Source organism: Quercus lobata, chromosome 9, assembly GCF_001633185.2.
Source record: "Quercus lobata isolate SW786 chromosome 9, ValleyOak3.0 Primary Assembly, whole genome shotgun sequence".
Classification (NCBI taxonomy): domain Eukaryota; kingdom Viridiplantae; phylum Streptophyta; class Magnoliopsida; order Fagales; family Fagaceae; genus Quercus; species Quercus lobata.
Genome location: NC_044912.1, coordinates 50,051,087 through 50,062,773, shown reverse-complemented (window position 1 = coordinate 50,062,773; position 11,687 = coordinate 50,051,087). Strand labels below are relative to the sequence as shown.

Sequence of the window (11,687 nt, the reverse complement as noted above, 5' to 3'; positions counted from 1 at the left end):
CTTTAGCCGTAGCTACTATGTTCCCTCTTTTTTTTTTGCAAAAACCATTTTTGAGCCAAAGGCAAAGTAAAAAAGTTTTGTGATTTTGAAAGAAAACAAATAGTGCCCATTCTTCTATGCATGTATATAAACACACATGTGCATTGTTATCTTTTTTTCTTTTTGACTAACTATGTGTAAACATTGTATTGTTCACCTTGAGGACACCCTTTTTTTTTTTTTTAATTTGTTTCTTTTTTGAAGGAAACAAAATAGAGTGTTCACTTACATATACATACGTGTTTATATATATATATGTATACTTATATATACATAATGTTAGCTTTGTAGAGGCTGCAACAAGGCAATAGAGGCTGCTTTTCTACAATTTGGCATCAAGTGTAGCTGTAGAGTGCTAACTTTGTACCGCCAGGCTAACATCATGTTGACTTACTTCTTGTTGGTTATTATGCAACCTCGAGGGCACAATATACTTTCACGATGGTTGGCTCCCTAATAGAGTCACCAAAATGTCAAGGGAGAAATTGATGCCTCTATCTAAGATGTTGGGAAGCCAAGCCGAAACTCGACTGTGAGCTTTTGAGATGGTACTCAAAGGCTTTCGGTGTAATGACAAAGCCTATCCAAGCAAGAAACAAAAGGTTGCACATGACAAAACAGCAATAAAAGCCCAATGAAAAACACATTACAATACTTAATTAGTACATTGATGAATGGGCCTTTGGACAATTAGTTGTAGTATTCGAAACAATAGGACAAATTTCAAAATACTTTTGTAAATAATATTTACTTTGATGAATTCCACGTTGCAATAAAGTTTATGGTTTCTAATAATCACATCATAACTTAAATGATGATCTTGTGGGTTTGAATGTTTACCATGAGTGTCGAAGGCGTATATTATGGATGTCGCGATGCAAATGATGTCCATGTATTTCATGGGTTTATAATATGAGAACATAATTTTCAAGATAACTCCCGATGAGTTTTTTTATAAGACGATTGCCATGGTAATATTTTACCATGATATTTTTTCTTTTCCAAGTATTTATAATCTTGGGCTCTTTTTTGACAAAATAGTGCCAATGAAAATTGGGCTTTGATATTGCTAATGAGAATTGGGTTTTGATTTTGCCAATAAGAATTGAACTTCGATTTTGTCAATGAGAATTGGGTTTTGATGTTGCTAATGAGAATTGAGCTTTTGATATTGCCAATGTGAATTGGGTTTTGATTTTATCAATGAGAATTGGGCTTTTGGATAGATAAATTGCCATGGGTTTAAATCATGGGCTTTGATTATGGATTTGAATTCCATTGATAAAATTGTTTTTCTATGGACTTGAATCATGGGCTTTCCAAATATTGCCAAGCATAAGTATTCTTGGGCTTTATATAGAATATGATGTGTGTATTTGAAAGTAAATAGATGGTACTTAAATAAAATTAGATGTAAAAAAAAAAAAGTACCCTAACATTCAACCCCCCGAGTCACGTGTGATCAAGTTATTAATAGTACTATATTTTTTTTGAAAGAAAAATATTAGGATCACACGTGCGAGTTTTATTTTTTTGAAAAATGGTGGCCTATTATAGATAATAAGATAGGAAATATTTGTGGGCCGATGAGAAATATTCATGGAGGCCCAAAATAATATATGGGTGATATTTTGGTATTTTTAGTGAATAAATAAAAGTGATTAAATAGGATTAGAGCATGTGGCTTAAGTGAAAAAATTGTACCTCAACTTTTAGCCCCCTGAGTATGTGTGATCAGCTTGCCTTTGGTCATATATGTGAGTTTGAATGAGTCCATAAGCCTGTGTTGCATGGGTTGAAAGAGAGAGAGTGATGGTGAGCTTAAAAGAGAGAGCTTCTTCCTTTCTTCTAAGACTATAAGAGCCCTTTTGTCTCATTCCAAACTTCTTCCACCCTCCTTTTCTGATTCAACTCTTCTTGATTGAGTTTTTTCTTTTGCATTTGTAGTTGATAAAGAGATTTTAGTTGTTGGTGGAATTGGAGCCGCTGGCAAGGTGTTACGAGTCCTCCAATAGTAATTGAGAAGGATAATCCAATTAGTGTACCTCTGAAGTGGGTGTTACGAAGAGATATTCTAGTGATGAAACTGCTACTGATGTTTTGTGTCCAAAAATTGACTACTTAATTCTTCATAAAATAATCACAAAATAAAACACAAAAATTAAGAATAAATGGTATCCACCAGTTTGTTGGATTCTATCTTTATCCTAGGCTTTCTCTCGCTAAAACTCTAACCCCTTCTCTTTTGCTAGGTTCTCTAAAAATAAATAAATAAATAAATAAATAAACCTAGATTTGGAAGAAAAAAAAAATCTGCAAAACAAAAACCCCAACAATGCAACGGAAGGTGGAGATTTGTTCCTTTCACGCATCCTTCAACTTTCGAAACCATCTCCATGGAAAAAGATCTCAAAAAGAAGGTAAAGTTCGACCTTGAATCTTTCCTCAAAGGCAAATAGTATTATCATCATCTGGGCCGTGTTTGGAGGCACAACTTTCCCATGTACGGTCCTTCGGGGACAGGGAAATCGAGCTTCGTGGCAGCCATGGCTAACTTCTTGTCCTATGATGTTTACGACATCAATGTCTCCAAGGTCTCGAAAGATTCGAATCTGAACTCATTATTATTAGGAACGACGAGTCGTTCTATTATTGAGATTGAAGATTTTGATCGGTTTCTGATAGAGAAACCAAGGACCGAGAATTTATCAGTGATAATGAAGTTTATGGATGGGATATTGAACTCGTGCATCACTAAAGAAAGATTGACGGTGTTCACAATGAATAGTAAAATACATTTGCTCATTGACCCGGCTGTTCTTAGACTGGTTTGAGTTGATGTTCATATCCTTTTCCCTTTGTGCGATTTTTCGGGGTTTAAATCTCTCTACCTTAGTATCCAAAATTATACAATAACTACAAGAACTCAGACTCAATGGCTTTGTTCCAAATTCTCCCATCGTACCAAAAAACACAAAAAAGAAAAAAAAAAAAAAAAAAAAAAAAAAAAGCAATCAAAGTAAAGAGAGAAAGGGATTATGGGTTTGGGGATTTTTGGGGTTTCTAAGGTAGAGAGAGGGAGAGAGCTCATTCCTTTTTTTTAGGGTTCTAATTCGGTTCTAATTTTGGCTTATATAGTAAAGGAGATTTTCTAACGGAAAGGACAGAGGTGGGTAATTGGGGTTTAATGTAGGCCACCTCAGGTGGGTTAAGTAATAACTTTTAAACCACGGTGGGCACAGTTAAAACGGGCCAAACTACAAGTGGGTTAAGTGCAATTTTCCCCTTTTTTTATTAGATTGATATTTGATTTCTAATTCTTTCATAAGTCTATTCTTGAATCTTTTTATTGTTAGAATAGAGTTTTATAATCTCTCTAGAAAACGTGATAATCTTGTTAGATATTACTTTTGTCATAGTATTGACTTTAGGGTATGTGATGTTCTTGAGTTTTTCTAGCAAAGTTATTATTTTCTAGACTAAATTGTTGAAACAATTGATGAATATAATCAACCAAAGAGAGTTTTATTAATTAAGCTTATTTCTAAATCTTTTAATTGGATAGTTATGTGTTTACTTACGTGATTGTGTACTAAATTGTTTTATTGGTGGACAAAACCTAACGCCCTAGTGATTTTAATTATTGAATCTTACCAAACTTTATTTTTCCTAAGTTTCAATCATATTTTTCTATATATTATTGGTGCTTTTGCCGTTTTCTTGTTTTGCTTTTCTCGGTGGAACGACAATCTTAGCTACACTACAATTTCCGTTACAAAATTGGATGACATCAGTGTATATTGTCTCAAGACAGTGACTTGGTCCACGTCTCAACCTTGCCATCTAAAAACATATATTAATTGACGGTAACTATTTTCTTACGTTATGAGATCAATTTGTAGCATCATCGAGGTAATATCTCTCAACTGTTCTTTAGTTTTATGGTAAATCTATTTTATGTGAATTTTAATCATTTATATGATATGTTGAATGTAATGAAATTCAATTTATTTATCAATTATTGTTCTTAGGAACAACATCAAATGCTCATGTATGCAAGAGTGGAATGTCTCAAAACGACTTTTGTCAAAGATTTAACCTCAAAAGTAATATTAGGAAATCCATTTATGGCTTTAATTTATCCTTTTCAAACATCAAAAGAAGGTATTAGTATTGAAATTTTAGGACAAAGGGTATTATTCAAATATATTGTACCCCCAATAAAAGAAGTGAATCAGTTAAAAGGAATGTCAAATTTTTAAAGAAATAAACACAATTACAAAAGAACGAATTAATAGAAAAGAAAAAAAAAATCTAAAGCAAGGAGTAAAAAAAGTCACTAATGAGAGAGAGAGAGAGAGAGAGTTATTATTAGTAGTTCTTCTATGGACACCCAATTAATTTGCACATTTGTTAACATGTGATTGTTTACTTACGCATGGGTCAACTATATTTAGCGAAAAGTAATCCAAGTGTTGCTTTCCAAGTATCTAAATAAGTGTCAAAGTGTGTGGTCCTGGACACTTTCATTACTAATCAAAGATTCTGACGGTGGGAAAAAGGGAGGAGGGCTACCTGCACTATTTACTAAATCTCAAGGAGGGAGCTAAAAAAAAAATAGTTTGATAGTCTTGCCAATTCCTCGTCCATGACTATAGATATGTTCATAAAAAAAAAGTCTATATATAGCATTTATCAAAAGATATAGTTTTTGATAATTTTTATATTAAATATATGACAATAAGCTAAATGCTATCTTAATTTCAAAAAACTAAAAGCTAAATTAATTTAAAAAAAATGAAAAACTGAGACAAAAAGTCAAAAATAAATAAATAAAGAGTTCCGTTAATGGCTACCTTTAGGTATTTGTTAATGTATTCGATCTAAACAAGTTTTAATACAATTTTTATAAAAAAATATAAGAAACGGTTAAAAAAAATTGGGTTACTTTTTTTTTTTTTTCTCCCGTAAAAATATTCTAAAATTATTTTCTAACAACCACCATTGGTTAACTTTCACCCAAATAAAAGCCAAAGGCACTCATAGTTATATATAGTTGACATTCAAGGAAACAGAAACTAATATTATATAGTATATTTTTTTTGTTGTGGAACAATAGAAGGAACAGAAATATAGACAAAAGGTTATTATTAGTCTAACATTAAAAATTGAAGGGTCAGAAATAGATCACGCATGTCCACCCATCCCTTTTTAATTCGTGTCTTTTTGTCCTCTCGTAGTCCAAAACTCCAAATACTAATTACGGTTGATCAGTAACGACTACCCGTAAAAAAAGGATTTGGGATGGGAAGACAGATTTAAAAAGAACAAAGAGACACCTGAAACCTCTCACAAATATTTTCTTAGTAGGAAGAAAAATAGTAGTGATGGGGGCGGAGAGAGTGCAAGACATTGCTAAATCTTCAGAGGAAACAATCCCTGATGCGTTCATTAGGTTAGAGACTGAGCAACCTGGGATCACAACTGTCCATGGGGCTGTCCTTGAGGTCCCAACCATTGATTACAGTGACCCAGATGAGGAAAAGGTCCTCAGTGCAATTGAGGATGCGGCTCGCAACTGGGGAATGTTCCAAATTGTGAACCATGAAATTCCTAGCGAGGCCATAGCCAAATTGCAGGCTGCTGGGAAGGGTTTCTTTGAGCTTTCTCAAGAGGAAAAAGAGGTTTATGCTAAGCCTTCAGGCTCTAAGTCCATGGAAGGCTATGGCACAGCGCTTCAGAAAGAAGTGGAAGGGAAGAAAGCATGGGTTGACCATTTGTTCCATAAGATATGGCCTCCTTCTGCCATTAACTACCGGTTCTGGCCTGAGAACCCAGCTTTTTACAGGTTTGAATAATCAATATATATATATATGGTAGTACGTATCTAAAATCTAATTAATATTATTCATCATCACTAACTATATATAGTTATATATTCTTTAATTTTCTTTTGGTGTTATTTTTTTTTGCACAAATTATGAATTAATCAATTGCTTTTCATGCATTTTCGGTGGTGCATCTACGAGTTTGAAGTGAAAAGCATGAATTTGTTCACTTTGGTAGGTTCAGGAATAGGTGCACATTAATGGAATAGGGACAAGAGGCCATGTACACTATATATTGATCTCGTGAAGCCACTATGATTCGGTTATAGCTATAACTCTTAACCCAGATCTACATTACGTCACTCAATGTCCATACTTTTCATGCCAAATATTAATATCCACACCTCATTCATGATGTGAAAAAAGTGTCAAAACCGATTGCCTAATTTAGCGAGGAAATAAAAAAAAATATATTAAAAAAGAAAAAAATCGCAAGAGGGAAAACTTTTTAACATCATAAATTATATTTCACAATTTTTTTGTCATAACTCTAACGTGGCAGACTATGAACGGTTAATTATTACTTATCATTACTTACGCATAAACCCACAATTTTTCTTTACCTATCACATCATAGTTGTGAAAATTTTTGGGGTCTTAGACTTTTTTCTTTTTAACTTCAATTCGGTCATTATTCATTAGATACATACAATTGCACCTTGTGTAATATTGCATAGCGGAGCCAGAAATATTTTTAGGCAGTCAAGCTTTATATATATATATATATAAAATTAAATTCAAAGAACAACATACACATATATTTATTTATTTATTGTTTATACATGAAATGTTTGTAACTTTTATTTAACATAAGATTTTTTTTTTTTTTTAAGTAAACAAAAATATTTACATTAAATAAGTGCTTATATCTTTGGAAAAAAAAAAAGTTAAGTCTTGACATGTCTAAAAATATACAAGTCAATTTAATAGAAATAAAATATAATTAAATTACATATGGTATACATAAAATATATTTTAATTTAATGAGCTATATATGACATAAGAGTAATTTTTTAGAATAAAAAAAATGCATTATATGTTTTCAGTAAAAATTTAGGGAGCATTATTGAAATTTATGTCCAAGATTATTTTTTTTATATATACTAAAAATACAGGGAATGAGGATTTTTGAAATGTCAAGGGAAGCATGGCCCCTAGCCCCCACTCCCTCTGCCATAGTTTGCCCCTGAATCCGTTTGTTGGTATTTTACTAATTATCAAACAAAAGGATGGAAAAAAAAAATAAAATAAAACCAATTCATTAATTAATTGAAAGAAAGCAACCAAAAAGGGAAGAAAATAGCTTTCACTAATTGGATTTTCTGCAGATTAGCTTAGCGTGGCTCCATGACCTCCATCCCTTTATTACCTATGTCTATATGAGAGAGAGTAATACCATAGACACAAACTATTTTACAACATTTTTACAAAATGTTAGTGCCACAAAAAGTTTCACAACATTTACCACAATTTGCCATGTAACGAGTTGTGAGTGGTGAAGAAAAATTAGTAGGTTCATGGGTCAACATCTCCACCATTGACAACTTTTGCCACAACTACTTTCTCGTGTTTATATATACACCACCAATTGAACCCAAATATGTTATGGTTGCATTTAATCCCCCTCCAACCAGGTCACTAGAGTTTTTACAACAACTAAAAATTAAGGAAAGTAGTCTTTAATTGGTAAAGAAACAAAGCGTTAACTTTTTTTTCATTCTTTCCATGGATGAATGCATATATACAAATCCAAAAAATTGACCTAAATTCTTAGATTCAATTATTACTACGTTTTTAAAGGGTTGTTTGTGGCTGTGATGGCAGGGAGGCCAATGAGGAATATGCCAAGCACCTGCATGGGGTGGTGGACAAGCTGTTCAAGAGCCTATCATTGGGTTTAGGGCTTGAAGGGCATGAGTTAAAGGAGGCTGCAGGTGGTGATAACTTGGAGTACCTTCTCAAGATCAACTACTACCCACCGTGTCTGCGTCCTGATTTGGCTCTAGGTGTGGCAGCTCATACTGATATGTGCACCATCACCATTCTTGTGCCAAACGATGTTCAAGGTCTCCAGGCTTCCAGGGATGGCCTTTGGTATGATGTAAAGTACATCCCCAATGCCCTGGTTATCCACATTGGGGACCAAATTGAGGTATTTTATTCTAAATTTGATGGATATTAATCATTCAAAAAAAAAGAAAAGTGAAACATCTAGAAATGATGCAAAAATAAAATGCCACAGTGAAAAAATAATATGAACCTATCAATCAAGTTTAATTAGGGTAGCTAGATACATTTTAAGGTCAAAGGTGAGAAATTTCATTGAGGTTTTAATTTTTTCTTTTTAATTTTATGTCAATTAAATTAAATTTATATATTATAATTTTTTGGCGAAACTATATAGTTGGTCCCTAAAATTTAACTGTTGAACATTTTTGGTCCCTAAAATTTCAAGTGAGTGCTATTGGTCCCCAAAATTTTAAATATGAGTGTTATTGGTTCATCCGTTAATATCTATTGATTTGTTTGCCTATGTGTCTAACGAATCAATGATGCAGCATGTTTTAAGTGATGTGACAACCTATTTATTATCTAAAAATTACACATTACATTATAGACATAAAATCGGGTAAACCCAAATAATGTGGGTCCTTGACACATCAAACCCATTAAAACTAGGTCTTTCTCCAAATTCAAAGTTCTTGGATTTATTTATCTTTTCTTCTGTTTTCTTGGAATCCAAACAGGACCAAGAAATATGTCAGTTTCTATATTTTTCAGCTATGGTACCTAAATATTGGCTCACAAAAAGATGACCAAAGTGCTACTTGTGCATTATTGGATCTTGTAATCGAAAACCATGTTGCATCTACCCACCTTGCGAATCGTGCTACTTCTAGAAGTGAGATAGTTTACTCAATTTAGATTCTAGTTTCTACTTTGTGTGTCTTCTTCTATTGCTACTACTATAGCGGCGGAGATCCGAAGTAGCAAAATCCTGTACAAAATCCTTATTCTATATATAGTTATCTGATTTTGAATGAGACATATTTCTAGACCATGTTTGGATTCTAAGAAAACAAAGAAAAATGGAAAAAAAAAATCTAGAAACTTTGAATTTGGAGAAAGACCCGATTTTGATGTGTTGAAGACCCATATTATTTGGGTTTACCTGGTTTTGATGTGTATAATGTGATGTGTAAATTTTTAATAATATATAAATATATATATATATATATATATAAGTTTCCAGTGCCATATCACTTAAAACATGCTAAGCCATTACTCCATTTGACACATAGGCAAATAAACTAACGGAAGTTAATAAAGGAATCAATAACGCTTATATTTAAAACTTCAAGAACCACTGCGCATCCTTGGTGCGGTGGTCACTCCACAAGTATAAATGCTTGTGGAGTATGGGGGGTAAGGGTCGGGGTTCAAGTCTCCAAGAATGAGCTCTACACACATATACACTTAGATTAGGCTAGAGTAGAAATTATATCTTGTATAATAAAAAAAATAAAAAAAACTTCAAGGACCAATAGTACTTATTTGAAACTTTATGGACCAAAAGAGCTTAACAAGTAAACTTAAGGGTCCAACATTGTAGTTTCGCCTAATTTTTTTTATTTAAAATCAATTCTTCTTGTTTTTGAAATGCAAAATTAACAATTGAATTTTTGTATTTAAGTTTTACTAATATCTCATTTTCAGTAGATAATATATAATATACTTAATTTTCTTATGATATAATCAATTTTAAGTAGGATTTTATCAATTTTATTTTTATTTTTATATTTACAATTGTAACAAGAATTGTCAATAAAATTTAATAAGTAACATACATTTGGGAAAAAAAAATCTAAGCTTTTATATAATCAAGAATTGTTATATTGTATCCTTTTTTATGGATGCTATATCATGTCTTTGAACATCATTATGATACATTTCATTTTTATCATTAATCTCTCTCTCTCTCTCTATCTCTCTCTGTTTTGATTAAAATATTTTAGTAAACATTTATCATTAAAAAATATTTACAAATAATAAAACACTATCTACAATATTATAATATGACAAAAAAAAAAAATCAAATCATAGAATAATAAAATCTGATCTATTAAAGAAATTATTGCAACTTAACTTTAATATTAGATCTCCCAATTGCCTCAATCTATCCAAGAAAATTCAGATTAAACACATAAATTAATGAATATAATAATAACCAAATCAAGAATAATTTCATATAAAGAATCAAACATCATGGTTCAAATATAAAATTTAACAAAAAGATTGAAAATTTATTTATTTTTAAATGAGAGTTACTTTACCTTGGGTAAGCCAATCCATAGTTATGAAACTTAAAATCTAAATTTCAATTTTGATTTTGGTGTTAAGAGAGAGATCTAGAGTGTGTGAGATATTGTTTGGTATGTGGATTAGTAAAAGATTAGATAGCTAATATTGAAATTTTGTTTACAAAAACTAAAATATCAAATTGTTTGGGGAAATTAATTGTCTATGATTAATATATATATATATATATATATATATAAAATTTAAGATTTCCTTTTGGTTGGGCTTCCATTACTCCTATAATGGGAAAAATGCACAATCCACATGTTTTTTTTATGAAATCAATTATCATCCTACTACAATTTAGGCTTATCCTACCATTATTATCCTAGAGGCTGGCCTTGAGTTTGACTATACGGTGAAAACAAATTAAAGAAGGCTTAAGTTGCTCACCGTATGGGGCGTTGTCCTGATATCTGGACCTTTTAGCTAGGACACACTCTATTACTCATACTTACACTTTACTACAATTTGCTTAGGTGTTAACTAAGAATTGGATTACATCACTTACACATGACTTGAATTTAACACTTGAAACACTCCAATCACCAATTGACATATAAGCAAATTGTGACAAAGTGTGTGCTGAAGGTTATGTCCTTAGATTTGTTGCAACTATTGATATTATTGTAAGTAGACCAATAACTCTATGAGAGAATTATTTTGTGGCAGATCCTGAGCAATGGAAAGTATAAGAGTGTTCTTCACAGGACCACAGTTAACAAGGAAAAGGCAAGAATGTCCTGGCCAGTATTCATGGAGCCACCATCAGACTTTGAAGTAGGGCCTCATCCCAAGCTCGTTAACAAAGAAAATCCGCCAAAATTCAAGACCAAGAAATACTCTGACTATGTTTACTGTAAGCTTAACAAGATTCCCCAGTAAATGAGAGAATCAATGTACGTAGCTGTGGCTGCGTCAGTGTTGCACACTTCTCCCACAGGTCATATTTTATTGAACTAGTATTAGACTATTAGTTAGTAGCATATAATGTCTTTCCCGAGTCCATTGAAAGCCCTTTGAATTTAGAGTTTGACAACTTAAGATTTCCCTTTCCCATTTTTTATAATCCCTATTCCAACATTATGTTAGACTTTCATGTGCTGCGGGTTGGTTAATTGGGGAGTTTGATTTTTTGTTTAATATTGTGTTTTAAGAAAATAAATGATGTTGAGCCACCTGTATTAAATATTGTGTTTTAAGTAAATAAAAATGGTGCATCATGTCCATTTAATCTTTTCTCTTTTTGAAAAAAATGATAAATGAGTTTGATGAGCCCAATCTTACCAATCTGTGTGAACAGTACTTCTAGAGTAACTTTTTACTTCCAAAACTTATTTGTTTGAAAATTGGTTTAAAGCCTTAAAGTACCTAGAAAAAGTAGAGCTTTAAAAAGGAATA

The 11,687-nt window shown here is 32.0% G+C and overlaps 1 protein-coding gene across 1 annotated transcript; it reads left to right on the top strand.

Moving 5' to 3' along the window:
* Positions 1-5,220: 5,220 nt before the first annotated feature.
* On the top strand, positions 5,221-11,475 carry LOC115959418 (flavonol synthase/flavanone 3-hydroxylase-like). Its single transcript, XM_031077794.1, has 3 exons — positions 5,221-5,887; positions 7,752-8,079; positions 10,959-11,475. Exons 1-3 carry the CDS (start codon positions 5,427-5,429, stop codon positions 11,169-11,171), a joined length of 1,002 nt encoding a protein of 333 aa, XP_030933654.1. The 5' UTR covers positions 5,221-5,426; the 3' UTR covers positions 11,172-11,475.
* The last annotated feature ends 212 nt before the right edge of the window (positions 11,476-11,687 follow it).